At 39.7% G+C, this 22,097-nt stretch overlaps 3 protein-coding genes across 3 annotated transcripts in view; 1 reads left to right on the top strand and 2 right to left on the bottom strand.

Moving 5' to 3' along the window:
- Positions 1–4,453: 4,453 nt before the first annotated feature.
- Positions 4,454–11,459, bottom strand: tmem38a (transmembrane protein 38A). The gene is made up of 6 exons (XM_015970800.3): positions 11,101–11,459; positions 8,125–8,281; positions 7,805–7,989; positions 6,893–6,980; positions 6,606–6,723; positions 4,454–5,134 (listed from the first exon to the last, which is right to left on the bottom strand). The coding sequence occupies exons 1-6, from the start codon at positions 11,225–11,227 to the stop codon at positions 4,928–4,930; spliced, it is 882 nt and encodes a 293-aa protein (XP_015826286.1). The 5' UTR covers positions 11,228–11,459; the 3' UTR covers positions 4,454–4,927.
- Positions 11,460–12,761: 1,302 nt separating this feature from the next.
- On the top strand, positions 12,762–14,908 carry smim7 (small integral membrane protein 7). Its single transcript, XM_015970798.3, has 5 exons — positions 12,762–12,869; positions 13,084–13,125; positions 13,204–13,256; positions 13,544–13,634; positions 14,396–14,908. The coding sequence occupies exons 1-5, from the start codon at positions 12,844–12,846 to the stop codon at positions 14,409–14,411; spliced, it is 228 nt and encodes a 75-aa protein (XP_015826284.1). The 5' UTR covers positions 12,762–12,843; the 3' UTR covers positions 14,412–14,908.
- Positions 14,909–14,994: 86 nt separating this feature from the next.
- Positions 14,995–22,097, bottom strand: part of si:ch73-40i7.2 (FYN-binding protein 1) — a 25,761-nt gene continuing 18,658 nt past the window's right edge. The window contains exons 14-16 of the mRNA XM_015970797.3: positions 16,910–16,943; positions 16,782–16,819; positions 14,995–16,663 (exon numbers count right to left, since the gene is read on the bottom strand). Of these exons, the coding sequence (XP_015826283.3) occupies positions 16,626–16,663; positions 16,782–16,819; positions 16,910–16,943 (110 nt within the window). The 3' untranslated portion in view covers positions 14,995–16,625. The remainder of the gene's footprint in view (positions 16,664–16,781; positions 16,820–16,909; positions 16,944–22,097) is intronic.

Raw genomic sequence — 22,097 nt, 5'->3', positions numbered from 1 at the left:
ACACACACACACACACACACACACACACACACACACACACACACACTGTCAGATCATAATTTCTCACATGAAACATTTTTATTCCATGTTTTAAATATAAAATAATTTAATAAGTAATGTGCCTGTTAATCCAAAATAAAGAATGATTTCATGCAGCAGCAAGGCAGAAATTAAATGACTTGATTCATTTTCTAGTATAACTTTAAAAGGGAGGATGAGTGTGTAAAAGCATTTAGACAAACAGAATAATCTTGAAACAAAAAAACTATAAGGGGGCAGGTGTTTTAATAAATATGATTGTTGATGATAAAACATTTAAAGTGGCAGATCAACCAAGTGGGACATAAATGTGGCTGAAACCAAAATAAATCAGATAACCCAAAAGGAAATAAAAAGAGCAGAAATGGTGGTGGATTATTACGTAATGTGATCAGACACATATGCATTCATCTCAGTGTTTAGTAAATAAATAGAATAAAATCTGGAAGGACAATTTATTATCTATGATGTCTTAAGTTTGTTTTTAGGACAAATGTAATTTGTCTTTTTGAATAAAACTGCTGCCAGAAACGTCAGGGCACTCATGTAAAAGTCATAGAAACCAGAGATACTACCATCCCGTGTGTGTGTGTGTGTGTGTGTGTGTGTGTGTGTGTGTGTGTGTGTGTGTGTGTGTGTGTGTGTGTGTGTGTGTGAGAGAGAGAGAGAGAGAGAGAGAGACAGAAAGAGAGAGAGAGAAAGAGAGAGAGAATGTGTGTGTGTGTGTGTGTGTGTGTGTGTGTGTGTGTGTGTGTGTGTGTGTGTGTGTGTGTGTGTGTGTGTGTGTGTGTGTGTGTGTGTGTGTGTGTGTGTGTGTGTTTATTAGGGTTCCAAGCCCAACGGGCAGGGAACCCTATTGTTTTAAAACAGATTTTTCATTATTTTTCTGGCATTATTCTTCTCCGCTAATTCCATATGGGCGCTGGAGCCAGAAAATGCCAGAAAAAATCTGACATGGCAGTCTGATAGAAAATCCTGACTGCTACTCAGACTCCAAAATTTGTACACAGAGTCACCTAGGAGGCGCTATTGTGAAGGTCAATGCGTTTTAGCTACTAGCTCACAAACCATAGGCCCTACAGTCAAAACCGTTATATGTGCATGATCCTTGGATGATTCTGCATGTTTTTGTATTGGCCACGCCCATTTCCGCCTAATACATTTTTTGCTAGATCACAAAAAAAAACGCTAAACTTAGTTTTAACACCAATCCGTCACTTTTTGTTGACTCAACTTCAAACTTTGTAAATATGATCTATAGACTAAGCTAAGTCATTGCGATGAAGAAAAGTGAGGAAATATAGGTAATTGGGCTAATGACATCATGTCAAATTCAGTGCGCTAGCTAGCACATGTCCTAATTGATGAAATCTCCACAACTTTTTAGGTTAAGATAATGAGACTTTAGACTCTTACAAAGTATGAGCTGTAAGCCAGATCTACTCAATTTTGGTTTGATTCAATAGGGGGCGTTGAAGAGTCAAAAAGTTTGTTTCAACAAAACGGCTTGATGGATTTCCACAGAACTTGCCACAGATATTTATCATCGGACCCTCAAGCTATATTTTGAAAATGATAAAAAAGTGGACGTGGCTCATAGGCTTTAAAATTTTTCGCCCTTTTACTCATGAAAAATATATATTCTATATAGAAATTTACAGTTCAGGTCGTTGGTTACGTATTGTAACCCCAGATTCTATGAGTCTAGTTGCAGCCCTTAAGCTTGCTGCTATTGGAAGGATGATCTCAGCATCAGCCAGTCATAAAGAGCTTAAATGTACGCCCATGGTGTACAATGGTGGGCACCCCTGTGGGTATATAAGTGGAGCGACTCCACTGTTTGCCTCCGATGGCTCTTGGTCCTAACAGAACCAGTGGGGCCATTGGCTTAAGGGCTGCGACTAGACTCATATAATCTGGGGTTACAATACGTAACCAACGTTCTATTTTGTCTAGTCTTAGCCCTTAAACTAGCTGCTATTGGAATAATGCGCAGCTGGATGGGTTTACGCCACACTGGTTAGCTCAACCAATGGACACACCCAACATGTCTCCTTTTAGCGAGGGTCGCTCAGCCTCAGCCCAGGGCTTAAAAGGCTGAGGCAGCCAGAGAGAAGAGTGGGACCCCCACTAAAAATATCATCCACAAGAGGATGAAATTCATTCAGGCAGGGCTGATGTGGTGCCATAATGCTTTCACTCAGCCTGCTGAGGTCCAAGCACTGAACGAGTGATGGATCCTGAAGACACATCTCGTAGATAATAACGAGTAAAGGAACAGGGCAAAGCCCATGAAGCAGCCTGACAAATATCTTCCATCAACACACCACTGTGGAGTGCCATAGAAGAGGAAATCCCTCTGGCTGAGTGAGCCCTGAGTGTCTCAGGAGAATTCCGCCCTGATGATGTGTAAGCGAGTGAAATGGCGTCACACAGCCAGTGTGAAAGACGCTGGGTCGACAGCGCCTGCCCAAGGGAAGAGTCTCTGTAGTGCACAAACAGGCTTTGTGAGCGGCGAATCCCTGAAGTGCGCAACACATATCGCGCAAGCGCGCACCGTGTGTGTGTGTGTGCGTGCGTGCGTGCGTGCGTGTGTGTGTGTGTGTGTGTGTGTGTGTGTGTGTGTGTGTGTGTGTGTGTGTGTGTGGGGGGCTTAGGGGTGAGGTTTACACATAAGATGTCAATTGAGCTTTTGTTACAGTTAAGTTCAGGAATACACTAGCTAGGGTAAGGGTTTGAGCTAGGCATGAATGCAGTTACTAAAATGAATGGAAGTCAATACAAATTCCTAATATGGATAGAAATACAAGATTGTGTGTGTGTGTGTGTGTGTGAGTGTGCGTGCGTGTGTGTGTGTGTGTGTGTGTGTGTGTGTGTGTGTGTGTGTGTGTGTGTGTGTGTGTGTGTGTGTGTGTGTGTGTGTGTGTGTGTGTGTGTGTGTGTGTGTGTGTGTGTGTGTGTGTGTGTGATAGGAACAGCAGATGTTGCTGACATTCTCCTGAGCATTTTGGGTTTCTGTTTGAGTCTCTTCGACAGTCATCACCTCCAGTGTTTCCTGATCTCAGTTCCTGCCTTGCTCAAAGAAAGCAGGAAAGTCTCATCGTGGAGATCTGCAAATAAATAAATAAATAAAAACACCAGTTTTCTGTCTTCAAACTGAACTCTGGAAACTGCCATTTCTCAACAAGTTGTTTTTAACAAAACGTAGAACTGCTCATTGTTTTAGTGTCACCCTGAATTTTCTATTTCATGACCAAAAATTCCAACCAAATTGTAAATTAATCAGCAATAAAACCCAACAGATTTTAGCAATTAAAGCTCATTAACAGGGTTTGTTCAGCTGCAGAACATCTTATTCCAAAGTAGATCCTTGTTTCTGCAAACTAAATCTAACCCCTTGTTCTGGAGAAAAGTGGCATTTCAGTCAAATGTTTGCAGATGGTCAAATACCATGCCTTGCAATAATTATTGTGCACAATCCATAGCATGACATATAAACTCACTCAACTCTACACATAGATGGTATCGACACGTAAAACTGTAACCTTCAAATGCATAAGCTTTCATTTCCTGTCACCAAATTGTTCATGTCGGGATGTGACCTCAGGTGCACCTCAGACCTTTCCTGTTTCCAGTCTTAGAGGTCCATCATGTCAACTACAACTAGATGTGAAGATGTGTTAAATTATTTAATTTTTGCATTTATTTGTGCCGTTAGGGAAGCAGCTGCTTGAATGAAAAGATGCTAATCAAAAACAAAAATTTTTAAGCAGTCAGAAGCTAAAAGACACACTTATCATGCCTTAAATGCAAAAACTTCATTTATTTTGCAAACACATTTAAAACATTTATATTTTGTGCAAAATGAGTTTAGTGAGTGTGCATCAGATATTAATCAGGTGTACTGCTTTGAGGTTCCCATCTAGTTTTCACCCCTTCCTGCACAAATAGTCCTCAGTTTCTTCACCTCTTTGCCAGATTCTCTTGGCTATTCCTTAAAAACTCTGTTCTCATGTAATCTTCAGGTTATGAGTTAGTTTTTGTGGTTCTCTTATACTTAAAGTTTGCAAGTGTTCATGTTGGAGCAACCTTGGCAGAGGAGTTAAAGGCACACTATGCAGTTTTGCTTGCTTTTAGCACTCCCTAGTGTCCATTATTAATACTCTGGCCAAACTGAAGGCCAAATCTATCTCCTCGCTGTGAGTTTGTCTTTTTAACACTTTAATCTAACAGCTGAAACATCTCCTCAGCCTTCATTGGTTTCTGCTGGAGCAATTAATCTCTAAATTAAAGAGATCAGCTGTGTTCATGATCTAAAACATGCAGGAAACATGCTAGAAGCAGACTGCAGCATGTAAGCTCAAACTTCATTTTAGGTTAAGTGTTTTGAAAATAAAAACAAAAACCACCAGAATTCAATGTTTTTCTTTATTTTATTTAAAGATAAAGAAAATCTCTTTTTTTTTCAGTGTAAAAAGCAAAACTGTTCTTTCACATAATGCTTTGTTCTCATTTACATTTCTGAATGATTCAAAATGAATTTATTTTATTTCCTTCCTGAACTTTTAAAATACTTTTACGGACTAAAAGGAAACCACCTACATCCTGTAACACCGATGAGGACCCGTGGTCGTCCTAATGAGACCACGTCGCTCCTGAGTCAGCACAGCTGTTCACACACAAATACAAATCCAGGTCAGGTTGTGGTGTGAGACCTTTTCCTTGGTATTTACAGAGTCCTCCACCTATGTAAAATGAAAGCACCGTGTTGCTCCAACAGAAAGGCTCTTTGTAGAAAGAACAAACTGCCTCGCTCCTCCGAAAAGGGAACAGGAGGTCCCATCACGCAGACAATGTCCGGGAAAATCAGACACAGTTTCGTGATGTCCTACTCGGCTTTCTTGGCCTTCCTCTTGCGAGCGCCTTCACTCAGCTCCTCTTTGCTTTTCAGAGGAGAAGTTGGTGCAGCGGCGGCAGGAGCATGGTGGTTGTCTTCCTCATTGGTGGAGAGAGGAGAACCGAACAGCAGGTGGCAAACCCAGGATTCAATGAGCGTGAAGGGAGAGCCATGAGAGTGACGGGCGGTCATCACCACCTGAGAGGACAAAGACACGGACACACTTAGATCTACGTGTTTGATTTATCTAACGAGGACAGTTACTGATACATGTGTTTATTTTTTAGTTATTCAAGGTTGAACTGATGTAAAAAAAAAAAGAAATGATTACGACTAATGAATCTTAGTGTTGAAGGGAGCTGGGTTGCTGGTTGATCAGTGATGCTATGCTTACAGAATGAAGAATGAGAAATCATATTTCTTCCCCAATTGATCAGGAAAGTCTTGATTTCTGCACAGAGCTGGCTCTTTATCTGAGCTGTCAGCAACTGGTTTGTTCATTTGTTGTTCACGCATGAAATAACGACACTGAAAGTGTGTGAGATGTGTAAACTGTAAACACAGCATCAGGCTCAAACTGCAATTTGTGTTTTCTCAGAAATTAAAAAATACATTGACTTGATGCCTAACTGTGATTTATCGCTGGTCTGTTAGGGTTTGAATAGTGTCCCGCTTTGCAAAATGTGAAATCTTTGTGGATGACAATGGGAAATGAAATTAGCTGCAAATGAATCAGGTTTGGGCTTCATGGTGGTACAGCTGGTTAGCACTGTTGCAGCAACAAGGTGCTAGGTTCGAATCCCAGCTGCAGCCTTTCCATGTGAGGTTTGCATGTTCTCCCCATGCGTGCGAGTCTTTAATCGGGTTTCCACCACCAGGAGAATAAAGTGGTTAACAAGGTGAGTGAGTGAGTGAGTGAGTGAGTGAGTGAGTGAGTGAGTGAGTGAGTGAGTGAGTGAGTGAGTGCATAAAATTGCATAACAATTACAGAGATTAATGTTTGATGGATCTAAGATACCTATGTGGACCCTCTTCTTGGATGAACAAGTAATGAAGGGTTTAATTTAGTTTAACTTAGTTTAGCACACACACACACACAGAATGTACACATACACCCTTAGTTAAAACTAATGTCTTAAATGTAGCAGAAAACTAAGTATGAGTGTCTTAACACACACACACATGCACCATTTGTGTGTGTGTGTGTGTGTGTGTGTGTGTGTGTGTGTGTGTGTGTGTGTGCGCGCGCGCGTGTGTTTGTGTGTGTGTGTGTGTGTGTGTGTGTGTGTGTGTGTGTGTGTGTGCACGCGCATGCACGCTGTTGAGTTGTGTTACTGGTCCGCTGCACTCGATCAGTACAATAAAGCGGGCTGTCCGGTAATCGGATGGTTGCAGGTTCGATCACAAGTGTGCTATAAATTTCTGGTGTTTTGTTGTAGTAATTTTTCTGATGAAATAAATTACAAAAAAATGAATCCCGAAGTCAAGGTCTGAACTCTTTCTGACCTGCTCATCACGACTCGCCCAAAGCACACGCTAAATATAAAACACGAGAGCTCTGACCCACATATAACAGAACAGTGTCTTTGCAGGCCCAGATAGATTTAAACACTGGACATTTGATTTTGTTGAATCACATTCTCACAGGAACACATGATTTGAATCTTACCTTGCACGTGGCCATAAAGAGGGTGAAAACAAGGATGAGGGTGCTCTTGGACACAGGCAGCCAGTGAGCTTCCTGCAGTGTGAAAAGGATTGCTCCATACAGGCTGGCCTTAGTTGGGCTGGAGAGAACATAAACAGTCATTCAGTTGGACAGCAGACTGCTGCTGATGGAGCTGATTTGGTCTTCTATCCTTGTCCAATATAAGAAAGTTTTCTTTACAAATCCTTGTGAAGAATGCAGGTAGAATTGTACTTTACACACGCACACACACACACACACACACTCACAATGACATGCTGAGGACCTCGTTGGTCTCAGGCCTCCACACACCGCGCAGCAGCTGCTCAAAATTGGACATAAGGGCTACTCCAGATCCTGAGAGGATAAAAATAGACAGAAAGGGGAAAAATGAGGCCAAAAGAAGTCTGCTTCCTGTTTATGTCTTTGAGATCTTTTCACCACCTGCAGGACCTCTTTCTGTATGAGGCAGGACAGTAAGAAACAAGAGCTTTACATACATATTTATGACTGTTTCTGATCCGTAAAACACTCCATAAAAATGTGAGAGGAGGTACAATAATAATGAGGTTTTTGAGTATTTGTGAAGTTTTTCCAATCTGTCCCACTTTGCTGTTAAATCATCAAGGCTCCTACGAAGGGTCGGATGTCGTCCCGCACCAGTGCGTTGAGCCTACCAGGTGTACCAGTTGTTTCCAGTGCTGGCAGTTTGGTGCCAGCTGCTCTGCATTCCCTATGGCGAACGGTTTGCTGTTAAAGGAGACATTTTAGAGCTATTTAAAAATCTATGGTTCAGAAAAAAAACTGTTCATTCTTTGCACAAAATCCCTCTCACATGAAGTGAGTTCAGCAGAATTATTCTTGACATGTTCAGTACCTTTCATAATGAGTAGTTTCAGGGCTGAAACTAGCCACGCCCCCCCCACCCACCCACTCACTCTGGCTGCTATAAGCTAAGAAGCTCTGATATTCGATAAGGAGAGTTGAGACACTACTCCACCTTCCGGAGAGGGGGTTTACACAAATTTCCCTTTTTGTGACAACACATACAAGGACTTCTTGAAACTTGCTCGTTTAAGGCTTATAATACCTAAACTAACACAAAATGGGTGGATGGATTTTTTTTCATGCATTAATGCATACCCTTAAAAATATTTACACATTTAAAACATACAACTGACCTTTGACATATCCGACAATCACCATAATGAAGAAACCATGATGGTAGGCATGGTGGGCGTGGTGAACACCTGCAGCAATCTTACGGGTGCGGACGACCTCCTTCAGAGCGACCAGAACCAGTTTGACCGGCAGGAAGGCCACGCATTTATAGAAAAGGTTCAGGGGGCAGTAAAAGATGAGATACCTATACAAAAAGTGGCAAGAGGGTGTATGTTTTAGCAAATAATGACAAAGAAGTTAACTTAAAAGTTGTTCATAAAGTCATAGTAATCTACAGGAGGGCAAATCTCCCTTTCCCCGTGAAAAGGTATGTTCTCACCAGACAGCTGATGCCAGCAAGATGTGACTGTTGTGTTGGAAATAGTCGATGGGGCTGCTTCCAAGCATGATGTCTGCTAGGATGTAACTGCCAAAGCAGTAGAGCATGGCACAGAGCCAAGAGGCCACGGGACTCCTACGAGAAACCTCAACTGAGCCTGCAACACAGTGGCCGAGACGTCAAGGACAGCTGATAAAACAGATCACATATGTTGTTTTTATTTAAGAGGGTACGCTAGTGAGTCAATGATTTTTTTCAATCACTTTAGTATTTATTTATTTTCATATTTTGGGGTGGAAAAAGAATTTTTTTCATATTTGACATTGGCGTCATCTAGTGGTCATAAAAGAACACTGCATCCAAAACACATTCCAATATGTTTTTCTTTAAAACGATCAAAATCAACATTTTAGATATAAAACTGTTGTTTACCAACGTGCATGTTATGTTTCTGTGTATGTTTCATGTGGAGTTTTGTAATTATTGTTAAAAATCAAGGTAATAACAACTTTCTAAAAGAAATAGCTGTTTTAGAAATGGCCGCCTCTGACAATAACAGAGCATTGTGATTATTTTGATTTTTACTGAAGAATTAAATTTGATGAAACTGATGGATCGCACAAACCAACCGTGTGTGTGTGTGTGTTATCAGTGGATCCAGCGTGTGTCTGTGAGCGCTCTCTTTGTCCACGCCCCATCACGCCCTCTTGGACACACCCTGATAGCGCACATTTGCATCCTGGAGTGATATTGACTCCAGATAATGACACTGATGTTTATACAGTTACAAATAACCACACTGCATAGCAGCCCCTCAGTTTTACAAACAGATTAAATATGTAGTATCATTTTTTATGTGTTAAACTATTGAACTCATAACACAACAGGTGTGGGAACTGGTTTCATGTCACTGGCTGCCAAAACTCCATTAAAACTAAATGAACTAACAAAAACATCTGAACAAATACGATTTTTGGTCATTTTGTGTCCTATTTTTAATATTTGGCACCTTTGATCATTTTTATTTCCAAACAACATAACAGATACTTGTTTTTTTATTCCACGTAGTATTAAATTGTATCTTCATACTTTAAAATAATTCCCATTTGCATTTTCCTCTGCATGCTTGTGCTCATTTTGGTCATTTTTTTGTCCAATCCTGGAGGTTTTGCATCAGGTTTTATCTTTATTTTCCCCACATGCCTTTTTCTAAATGCATCTTTGTATGCGTATGGTTTTGTTTCTCTTTCATGGCTGAAGACCGCTGATTCCAGTTCTGTTCTCAGTCTGCAGATTCAACGACAATTTTCTTAAAATGAAAAGAAACATCAACCATCAATATAATTTGTGCAAATGCACAAATGTTTATGTCCAAAGATTTTTAGACATTTAAAGCTGCTTTAACGTTGTTAGACACATCCAGTAAAGTGAGATGTGAGCACAAATCTCCAACAACAGGTGGGTGAGGGCATCGTGGTGTGGCTACCGCCCAGCCTGACAGCAATCTGATCCTGAGTAATGCTGTTATGCTATAAATACGTCTAACCGTTGGGCCTGGCTTGACCTCTGACCCCACACTTGTCTCTATTTACCCCACCATTTAAAACTCATTCATGTGCTGCTGGAGCATGTTCTGTGAACTTGTTCACTAGTCTGGCGGACGCATAAACAGTGATGTCACAGGAGCTGCTGTGAGTCATTTGACAGTCAAATCACAGAAATGAAAATACACTCAGGAACATGCTGACTTTACCTGTAGCTGAGTGGTGTAAAAACATGTAATTTAATTATTTTAACAAGAAGTAAAGACAATTTTCAGTTCATGTAACTGCTAACTACTGCTATGCTAAGGTTTAGCACATTGCTCATAACTTTTTAGACTGAAAGCACATCATTTGCAATGACAAAAATCTGAAAAAGTCTTATTTCATGTTAATTCCTGTACTTTGTGCCAAAACCTACATTACCCACAATGCTCCCTGATTATGTAGTTTGGAGCTGAAACAAGCTGATCCCCTTTTCCAGTCTTCACTCCTGAAGATTTCTTTTCTTTTTTTCTTTCTTTTTACTTTAGGAATATTTGTCATTAATTCTGGCTGAGTGTTCACACTTTATGAACACACTAAATGCCCACTGTTCCATCGCCATAGTAAACTATCATCAGGAACTACTGGAACAGAGACGGGGCATAAAATAACAGCTTTCCAACTTCACACATTCATCACTAAAAATGACTGAAACTCTGTGTGCTAAAGACCATTAATGACCTTTTGCTTCAGCCTGGTTTTAAAACGTGAAATAAATCAGTGCCTCCTTTTATAGCATGATGTGTGAGCATCTTCCCTGAAAGTTCAAGAGAAATAAAAGAAAACAACCAAAACTTTGAATTCAGAGTGACGAAAAGTGGTTTAGCCCAACAACATATTTTAGCTTTCCAGCTCACTGCTGATAAAAACCCTGAAACTGCGTTAGAAAACTTTAGCTGGAGGCGGCTTTTAGAGACACACTATCTCCATCTATTTCAGGCTCTTCTATTAATTTCTGGTATGCACAGGCCTTCGCTCAGGTTTCATCCTCTTTTAGACTCTGGAGATCTAGTGAGACAAATCTTAAAAAAACATCTAATGAGAGGTTGGTTTTGCTTTGACTGGTTTCCCACAAGTTACCTAAAGGAGGTCAGGCATGCAGCATCAACACAGTTTCTCACCCAAAACCGAGCAGAGCTGCAGAGGTGCTGCCTGCTGCAGTTTATGTAACAGGTCAAGCTTTATAAGGAGAGGTTATTAACAGAAAACAGCCTTAGAACTCAACAAACCCAAAACAATGATTTGAAGCAGCTCAGTCTGGTATTATCTTAACATAGCAATAGAAATCTTGATTTTATTATTACAAACGTGTCTTTCTTTGTAAAAACTTAATTTAAAGGTCAAACGATTACTTAAATGAGGTCATCCTGACAAGTGTGAACGCACTCACCTGGCTCATATTTAAGGTAAAGGATGGAAACGATGTAATAAGCGACATCAAAGACGGGAAACATTCCCATTTTGGAGAACGCATGGGCAAAATCGCCCAGATTAAGAACTGCCAGCACGTTTTCCATGGCTGATGAGCAGCTTTTTCTTCTTTATTCCAACTGCGCAGTCTGGATCGGAACCCCTCCAGCAGAAGCCCGCTGTCCACCGTGGGTATCTCCACCGAGCCCCCCGGTCTCCAAGTGAAAGCCTGACACTCAAACCCTCCTATTAATACCTCTCAGATCCAGAGCTGCACCATCCTCATCCTCATCCAGCTGCTCCGCTTTTTCAGGGCCACGGCAGGTCTCAGCTGCTTCAGAGGCGAGCAGGAAAACAACACAAGGCTTGTTTCTGTAGGGCGTCTATTATAATCACTAGACTGGGCCACGAGACGCTGTTCGACAGGAGTCATAATAAAACCCCATGCACGCGCCCATGATTAATATGGACCTAGATTAATTCAGTCGTTCATAAATATCAACACACATTCATAATCCGGATCAGATTATGCATCGCCTCTCGTGGCTAAATCACCGGATCTAATGTAATGTTTTTTTTATTCTAAATGAAGCAGGAATACAAAAATAAACGAGAAAATGATGCCAAAAACTGGCTTAATGCACATCACTCATATTTAATCTTGTTTTAGAAAAAATGTATGGTATTTATCATCAGCATTAGTACAGTTGCTGTCTCTTTAAAAGACGAATGATGTTTATGTCCACTAGAGGGCAGCAGAAAGAAAGAAATAACTTTTTTTTGGACTCAAAGAATAATCCCAATATAATGTTTGTCTTAATTATGCCCATTCTAGGTAGATCCTTCAACAACTTGTGCACACATTATTTTAAGTTAAATATGTTTTAGTTCTTTTTTTTTTTTAGATAGAACCAAAGCTTCACAGCATCAGCCTTGTATTTCAAATCCTCAACATTATTGTCCTTACAGGGAGTTCACTGCATTACATCTTCTGGTAAAACGTTAAGATCCTCATAACAAATGATAAATACGTAAATAAATAAATAAATAAAAACGAATTAAATTGCATTTTTCCTTAATGATTTTTTTTATTTTCATTTATTGAAACAATGCCTATAGTTTACACTGAAAACGTACACATTTTACCTCACAGAATTCCTGCTGTGACTACAAAGTTTGTTAAGAGACATGAACAAATTTCTGAAATATTTTAATCTACATCTATAGCTAACAAATAGAAGCGTATCTGAAATAGACAAAGAAATCCAACTGATTTGAAACCACTGCGTATCCTAGTGTTACAAAACATATATTTAATTGTTATGGTGGCTCTTTATTTGGTATTTAGCTGAGTCGTCTGAATTTACTGCCTGTCTATCCGCATTCTGTCCCTAACGGTGTATTGTGGGGTAAAATATTCCTAAGTTTAATCTTTAAGGCACAATTTCAAGCAATATTTAGACGTTATTTAAGTTTTACAGCCTTTGAAATTTATATTTATACTTCCACCACTTCTTACAATAAAGTCATTCAAATCAATTAAGACTTGAATCTTGTTCTTTTTTGCAACAAATGGGTGAAAAATCAAACTGGAAAGCACCTTACAGTCAAAACGCAGGACAGAATGTCATTAGCCTCCCCAGAGCGCGTTCTAACTTTTCATAGGCTACGTTTTCGAGTGCGTCAAGAAACACGGAAGTGAGACGTTTGCGTTGTTAGCAAGATGATCGCGGATCTCTTAATATTTGGGTAATTTATCATTTGTTTTCTTATTTTTACGCAACATCATAGTGCTTGTGAATTTATGTTGTGTTTGTGTGTTGTTGTGTTGTATGCTGCTGGTAGGAAAGTGCTGTAATACGTGAAATGTTAATGCCAGCTCAGCAGCTAACAACGTTAGCTCTTCAGGTAAAGAAAGCCACATTTCCTCTAAACAAACCCGGTTTTTATGTTCGTTTATTAGGACTCTGCTGGTAAATGCGGGGGCTGTGCTGAACTTCAAGCTGTAAGTACTTTAAATAAGTATCGAGGTCTAAAAACAGGTGAATACTCTTGTTTGATGTTAACTGCAAATGTTTTGCAGGAAGAGGAAAGACGCGCAAGGGTTTGGAGATGATTCTGGAGCTCCAACCACAGGTGTGTATGTAGTAAGTTGGAGAAATTGGTTAAATTAAGGAAAAAGTTCTCTACAGCAAGAAATGAAATAGATTTTCTTTTAAATGATCAGACTTTCAGTGTTGGGAGCTAGCTACCACTAGCAAATGAAGCATGTTTAGAGGCCTCTTTAGTCCTTAAACAACATTTGTTTGACAGTGGTGTTCCAAAAGACAGTCAAAATATTTTGCAGAATTAAAAACTGTAGTAATAATTGTGCTCTAGTCAGATGTTATTTGCAGGACTTATGAGCTGTTTCTTGCTTTTAGGTGACAACATCAGAGAGTTCCTGCTCAGCTTGCGATACTTTAGGATCTTCATCGCTCTGTGGAATATCTTCATCATGTTCTGCATGATCTTGTGAGTAACCCTTCTGTGCAGGATCTGATGAGGGTATTCATGGGTCTTTAAAAGTCTTATATTTGAATTCCTGTAAATAAGGCATTCAGATCTTTAACCATAACAATTACTCCTTAAAACCAGAGTCTAAAGATCTTAAAAATGCCCCAGACAAAATCAACAAGATTGCTTTATTTTATTTGGTTTTGTTGGAGGCTATTTTCAGGAATGCATATTAGCCACTTTAGCTGTGTGTGAGCCATGGGGATGTGCAGGTTTAGTGATCCATGTTCTTTCATCCTCTTCAGAGCAATTACCGTGACATTTGTGTTAGTTTTCAGGACTTTCAGTTCTAATTAAAGGTTTGGACAGAACTATTGTTTTGTGTGGTCACATCCGTTTTCCATTCAGAGAATGTGAGGTCTTAAATTTTTATCAATGTGGCCTTAAAAACGGTTTTTAAAGGTCTTACATTTGGCTTCCTTAAACCCCAGCTTTAAAACCAAGGAGCTTGGATTTAATGGCAGGGTGATGTTTTCTAATTTGCTGACCGATTTAAAAGAAAATAACTAAAAATACTTTGTTGAGGAGGGGTGACGATGACAAACTAGCAATTTTGGATACAAACTGGATGCTGGATGCTGAACTGCTTAGAGCCATTTGCCATGCAGTTTATTTCAAAACTTGTTTACAATTTGTTATTATTTACATTTTGTTGAAAATCTCCTGAATATCCATATAAGTGCCAAATTCCTAACCAGTTAAATGTCTTTATTTAACAGATTGTTTGGATCCTGATCCGTATCTGGAGACTTCCGGCTGGAAAATCAGCTTTTCAAGACACTAGATACTTGAGCTAATTTAGCCTTTTTAATAGCTATTTTCTGCTTTATTTACTACCCAGAAATTATAACTTTACTTCAGGGTGTGCTGGAAATATTCAGCTGTATTTATTTTGTTGCACGAGTTGTTAAAGTGTAATTGTAACTTTCCAATCTTTGATGTTTTGTTCTTTATTTTGGGGCATAAGAAATTTATGTTGTGTGTTAAAATTTTCTTTTTGTTCCCTGTGCAGAGCCATAACTGGAGCTGTATTCAGCAGATGTGCGTCTACGTTGTTTGTAAATGAGGGAAAAAAAACATCTGTTTCATTCCTCTGACCTGTCGTGTGTTTGTGCTGCTTTTAAAAGTATGAGCATACTTCTTTAATACACGCCAAATTTGCTCAAAATAAACAGATGTATTATACTGTAATGTTACCCTTAATTTGAATAAATATTTTTTCTTAATCACTAGATTCTGTTAGACTCATTATGTACATCATTACAAGCATTAAGCTTTAAATTAAAGCAAAATTGTGTATTTTATTAATTTACAGACTGCAAACATGACTCGTAAGCCTCTTTTAGAACACGATGGGGCCAGTTTGCCTCAATGCTGAGTCGGCATCAGGGAGCCTTACGTCATTTATAAGTGACCAGACCATGGTGGTGATGTGGTGCAATCGTGTCCTTTTTACAAAAGATTGCTTTATGGCATTATAAAGATGTATGGGGCGGTCTTTGTACTGCCGTGGACTTCCATTTAACTTGGACATAACTTGCTTTTTTACTGCGATCAAAGTTAAATTCATTAAGTTTTTTTGACAAGCTGATCCTAAAGGTGTCTGTCCTCCACAGTCCCTGTGAATGATCAGGTGATCTGAGCTTCAGCTCTGATGGAGTGGAGCTCTGCATCGCTCCAGTTTATCATCTCAGCTGATTCTGTTAACGAAAGCAAAACTTACTGCCCGTGTTTACTTCATTTTCAATATAGTTGCCAGCCGGAGCTTGTCAGTAACTCCCCATGTGATTGTGACACCTCCCTCTGTTGCGCCAAGGCATAATATGCGTTGCGGTAATGTTACCAAGCAACGCTGCCAAATTCCCGCATCGCCAGTATTGTGCTGATTTGCCAGCATGGTGTGTCTTCTAAAAAGGGCTATAAAGGTGTTACTCAGTTTTCAGTCAAAATATTTGTTGGTGACTTTAGTGGCAATTCCTTGTTTAACCAACCAATTTCCTCAGGGTTTTAAATCCTTAAGCCACTGCTGCACTGAAGTGATATCCTGTACGCAGGAAAAAGAAGTCCAATGTCCAAACGATCTTAACTGTTGAATATTTTTGGTGTTTATTCATCCAACTTGGAAAGTACTATATACATCTCCATTTCCTGCTGCTTCTCCTGCTCTGGTAAAAAAAAAACTATAGGCCCACCCCAATGCATTCTGGTCCAACACCAGTCCCCATATTTATAGAAAACAAAACAACTCATTTCATCCTGGCTGATTCTCACAGGCAAAATAAAAATAAATAAATAAAATCATCATTAACCAACAACTAAACCCAATAAATAACCCAACAACTGTAAGTAACCCAAATAGCTCCAACAGTGACTATATTGTCATTTGTCACCATGACAACATATTTAGATTGTTTTCTGCTCTTATCCTCATCGTATACTTGATCAAACTTCTTACATGAAAACCAAACCCACAAAGATAAAAAAAATTATATTAAATTACCTACACTGAGGAGAAATACACAAAGCAACAGGAATAGTGTATTTATTTTCTATACAAGCAGTTTAAAAAAATAAAACAATGAACAGTAAATTTATCTCAGTTTGCCGGTTACTCATGTTGCTGTTCACGAAATAAATAAAACATCCTACAGAAAGAACACAACTCAAAACCGAACATTTACACCTTTTGTGTCTTAGAACTGAAAATAGTTTTTTTTTTTATTCCTTACAGTAGTTTGATGAGCGTATAATTGAGTGTGTTGCTGCCAGGATAGTTTGCTTAAGAGTTTTAGAGAAAATGTCAGATTTCTCACCAGTACAATTTTTTCAAAAGCCTCTAAATGTCTTCAGAGTATCCAGATGAATATATCTTTCTGGTTTATAGACATCTTAAGTAAAATCATTTTTTATTCAATACAGTTTGCCTGTTACTGTGAAGTTTGACAGGTTTTATTTATTTATGTGTGAAGAATCGTTGTCGTAAACATCTGGAACAAAGACAAACAGACCTTTAGTGACTGAGGCTTTGGGTTTTATTTAAAAATACACTTTATAAATATACTTTATATTTTAAGAAATTGGTGAAATATAAATCTCTGAACTTACCAAACGAATGGGCAACGTCATCATATACGTCTCCTTCCCTAAAGTAAATGAAAATGAAAAATATATTTTTTTTACACACATACACATATTTTTAGGCTGCTGTAATGAAGTGAGGAGGACTAACTCACAAATGCAGAAGGAGTGTTGTTGACACATAACCGTCTGTGAAACCAGATAAAACAGAAAATCATGGTCTCTGCTGTAATAAAGATGACATTTTATGTATCATGTGATCTACGGTAAGCATCTCTGGAACTGTTCTAGACTGGTTTAGATCGAACCTTTCCAACAGAACTTACAGTGTCTGTATAAATCAAATCATGTCAGATTCTACCGATCTGTTCTGTCCCCCAAGGCTCTGTTTTGGGTCCACCCTTGTTTCTACTGTACATACACCCTCTTGGACAGATAATTGATTTTTTTCATAATGTGTCTTATCACCCAAATGCAGATGATGTTCAGCTGTACTGCTCCTTTAAGGATTCTGAGTTCTATAAACTGTCTGAACTAGAGTGTCTATCAGCTATCACAGCTGGCTAGAAGAGAACTTCTTTCAGTTAAACTCTGAAAAGACTGAATGTCTGATAATTGCCCCTGAGAGCATGGTTCCCCTGACTAGTCTAAAACTTGGTAATTTATCCTCTGCCGTCAAGACAAACTTAAGGACTTTGGGTGTTATTTTTGACCAATCAATGTCTCTTGAAGGTCACTCAAAAACATTGGTCCAAAACTGTTTTTATCGTTTAAGAAATATCTCCAAACTGCGAAGGTCGGTGTCAAAACATGAACTTGAAATGGTTACTCATGCCTTTGTCTCCTCCCGTCTAGATTACTGTAACACACTTTTCACATGTTTGAACAAAAAAGCCCTCGATTGTCTTCGGTTGGTCCAGAACTCTGCAGCGAGGCTCCTAACTGGAGCAAACAGAAGAGCACACATCACTCCTATTCTAATGTCTCTGCACTGGTTACCCGTTAACTTTAGAGTTCATTTTAGAATCCTGATTATAACTTTCAATGCTCTACATGGTCAAGCTCCTCCCTATATTACTGAACTGTTAAAGCTGTATGCTCCAACCCTCAGGTCCACACACCAGAACTTCTAGAAGTTCCAAAGACCAGATATAAAAGTCGAGGCGCTCACTCCTCCAGTTTGCTGTTTTGTTTTTAAAAGCATTTTGATTTTATAACTTTAGGACTTGTTTTGTTGATCACTGTGAAGCACTTTGTGATTCTCTTTCTGTGATGAGTGCTATATAAATAAAATTACTAACCTATTTACTTACTCACAAATCTGTTATTGTGTTATAGCAAATCTACAAAACAAGCTAGGTTTAGACGGCAAACATGGTCACGGACCCCCCCCCCCCACACACACACACACACACCCCCCACCCCACCCCCACCCCCGGATCTCTTCCCTGACACGTTCCTGCCAGGACCGGAAATCTGTGATGCCAGCAGAAATGAGATAGTGCTAAACATCTGTCGCCATTTTCTAGGTCCAAGCGTCTTTTGTTGTCTGTGAAATCAGATGATGTTTTTCTTTTTGGGACTCTGTTAGTTAGTCCTAAATTTGAAGTGGTAGCAGCCAGCTGTTCCTCCTTTTTTGATATTGAGCAATAGACGTCTCACACCAGTGGTGTTCTGTTGCTAAATGCACACCCCTCTGCAGCTTCTTTACTGTTACCCACACGTTACCCCATAGAGACAGTGTCCTGCCCACGGCCAAAATCACACAGATTAAATATCAGGCTTAATAAAGCAAATCATGGAAATCTCATAAATATTAGAACAAATTCAACTGAGCAAAAATTAGAAAAATTAAATGTGGGTTATTGAACATTAGATCTATTTTTTTCTAAGACTTTGTTAGTTACTTGATTTGTGATAATCAGATTTCTTTGCTCTCTCTCTCACATAATCCTGGCTGCAGCAAGAGGACTATGTTAGCTTAAATGAGTCAACTCCTTTTAATTATTTAAATCAACATTTTGCTCGAAGTACATGGCGAGGAGGAGGAGTAGCAACCATTTTTCATTCAGACTTATTAATCAATCCCTTACCAATTAATAGCTACAGTTCGTTCGAACATCTCATTCTTAGTTTTCCTAATCCAGATTGCAAAACTGTAAAACCACTCTTGTTTGTAGTTTTATATCGTCCACCAGGCCCTTACTCTGAGTTTTTGGATCAGATCTCTGATTTCTTATCTGATTTGGTGCTAATTACTGATAAGGTCATTGTAGTGGGGGATTTTAATATTCATGTGGACATTGAAAATGATAGTCTCAATGTACCCTTTAGTAATATCTTAGACTCAATTGGTTTTACTCACAGAATACATAGCTCCACCCACTCCTGCCATCATATATTAGACCTTGTGCTGACTTATGGCATAGAGTAAGAGGAAATAACAATCTTTCCACATAATCCAGTCCTCTGGGACCACTTTCTGATAACCTTTGAGTTTTTTATAACTGAGTTCTCGAGACATGAAAGTAAATTTCACTATAGTCGGTCTCTATCTGACAACGCTGTTGCATCTTTTATATCAACTGTTCCATCTTTACTGACCTCTGCATCTCAGAGGAACGTAGCAGAGGGCAATATTTTCTTTTCTAGCCCCTCACAAACTGATGCCTTAGTTCATAATGTTACTTCCTCTTTACATGTGGCATTAGATGATGTTGCCCTTTTAAAAAAGAAGGTAATTAGGGACAGGAAGTTGGCTCCCTGGTTTAATTCTCATTTACGAGCTTTAAAACAAAACTCTAGGAAATTGGAGAGAACATGGCGCTCTACGCACCATGAGGAGGCCTACCTATCCACGAAAAATAGTCTTGTGCTTTATAAAAATAAGCTTAGACAAACAAGAACTGCTTATTTCTCAGTGTTAATTGAGGAGAATAAGAATAATCCTAAATTTCTTTTCAGTACAGTTGCCAAACTTACACAGAATCATAGCTCTGAACCATCTATTCCCTTAGCCCTCAGCAGTAACGACTTTATGGGATTTTTCACAAGAAAAATTAATTCTATTAGAAACAAAATCTTTAGCATCCTCCCTAATGTGATTTCTTCTTCCTCAGTAAGTGAGGCAGCATCAGAGGTAACTGTAGAACCTCATCTGTGCTTGAACCGTTTTGATCCACTTGAACTTTCAGAGTTATCAAAAATATTAGCTTCATCTAAACTTTCCACTTGCATTTTAGATCCAATCCCAACCAAATTATTTAAAGATGCATTTCCTTTGGTTACTACCCCCATTCTAGATATAATCAATCTATCCTTAGTAAATGGATATGTACCACAGGATTTTAAGGTTGCTGTAATCAAACCTTCACTTAAGAAGCCTTCTCTGGATCCAGATGACCCAATGAATTATAGACCAATATATAACCTTCCATTTTTATCCAAAGTCCTGGAGAAAATGGTGGCCATCCAAGTATGTGAGCATTTAAACACTAATGATCTTCGTCTTCCTCCGCTTATCCGGGTCCGGGTCGCGGGGGCAGCATACCAATTAGGGAGCTCCAGGCCGTCCTCTCCCCGGCCTTGTCCACCAGCTCCTCCGGCAGGACCCCAAGGCGTTCCCGGACCAGATTGGAGATGTAACCTCTCCAACGTGTCCTGGGTCGACCTGGGGGCCTTCTGCCGGCAGGACATGCCCGAAACACCTCCCCGGGGAGGCGTCCAGGAGGCATCCTGACCAGATGCCCAAACCACCTCAACTGGCTCCTTTCGATCCGGAGGAGCAGCGGTTCTACTCCGAGTCCCTCCCGAATGTCCGAGCTCCTCACCCTATCTCTAAGGCTGAGCCCGGCCACCCTACGGAGGAAACTCATTTCGGCCGCTTGTATCCGCGATCTCGTTCTTTCGGTCATTACCCAAAGCTCATGACCATAGGTGAGGATTGGGACGTAGATCGACCGGTAAATCGAGAGCCTGGCTTTCTGGCTCAGCTCCCTCTTCCCCACGACAGATCGGCTCAGTGTCCGCATCACTGCAGACGCTGAACCAATCCGCCTGTCGATCTCCCGATCCCTCCTACCCTCACTCGTGAACAAGACCCCGAGATACTTAAACTCCTTCACTTGAGGTAGGACCACCCTTTTCTTGTTCTTGTAGAAAGGATTGAACATGTTGTAGGGATCAAAGGAACAGCGCTAGGCTGGTTTAAATCCTACCTGTCTGACAGATTTCATTGTATAAATGTACATGACAAATATTCTTCATACTCCAGGGTTACTTGTGGAGTACCACAGGGTTCAGTGCTTGGGCCAATTCTTTTTACTATATATTTGCTCCCAATTGGTAAAATCATTAGACATCATGGGATAAACTTTCACTGTTATGCTGACGACACTCAGCTATATTTATCCATTAACCCTGATGAACCTAATCGGTTGGGTAGATTACAGGCTTGTCTTGAGGACATAAAAAATTGGATGACTCTTAACTTTTTGCTTTTAAATCAAGACAAGATGGAAGTTCTCATCTTTGGACCAGAAATCCAGAAAAGGAAATTGCTTAGTCAATCACCTGACCTGAATGGCATTAAATTAGTCTCCGAGAACAAAGTAAGGGACCGTGGTGTTATTTTTGACCAGGACATGTCATTCAAATCCCAAGTTAATCAGGTTTGTAGGGTTTCCTTTTTCCACCTTCGGAATATTGCTAAGATTAGAAGCATCCTTTCCAGGAGTGATGCTGAAAAACTAGTTCATGCATTTATTACATCAAGACTGGATTACTGTAATTCATTACTCTCAGGAAGTCCACAGAATGTAGTTAAAAGTCTTCAGCTTGTCCAAAATGCTGCAGCTAGAGTTCTGATGAGAATTAAAAAGAGAGATCATATCTCTCCTGTCTTGGCTTCCCTACATTGGCTACCTGTTAAATTCAGAATAGATTTTAAGATCCTTCTTCTCACAAATAAAGCTCTTAATAATCAAGTTCCATCATACATCAGTGATCTGATTGTTCCTTACGTTCCTAACCGAACACTTCGCTCCCAGACTGCAGGTTTACTGGTGGTTCCCAGAATATCTAAAATTAGGATGGGACGCAGATCTTTTAGTTATCAGGCTCCTCTCCTGTGGAACCAGCTCCCAGTCTTAGTCCATGAGGCAGACACCTTGTCTACTTTTAAGAATAGGCTTAAAACATTTTTATTTGATAGGGCTTATGGTTAAAATCTGATGTTAGCTTAGATCTGGACAAGTGGGGGAGTAGAGGGAGGTGGAGTGTACTGTCGGTAAAGACGGCTCTCCCTTGCCCTGCCTCCAACATTTCACCATCTAAAAAGGCTAG

The sequence above is a fragment of the Nothobranchius furzeri genome, chromosome 8 (assembly GCF_043380555.1).
Source record: "Nothobranchius furzeri strain GRZ-AD chromosome 8, NfurGRZ-RIMD1, whole genome shotgun sequence".
Taxonomy (NCBI): Eukaryota; Metazoa; Chordata; class Actinopteri; order Cyprinodontiformes; family Nothobranchiidae; genus Nothobranchius; species Nothobranchius furzeri.
The sequence above is the reverse complement of the archived record's forward strand: the minus strand, read 5'-3'. Positions and strand labels throughout refer to the sequence as shown.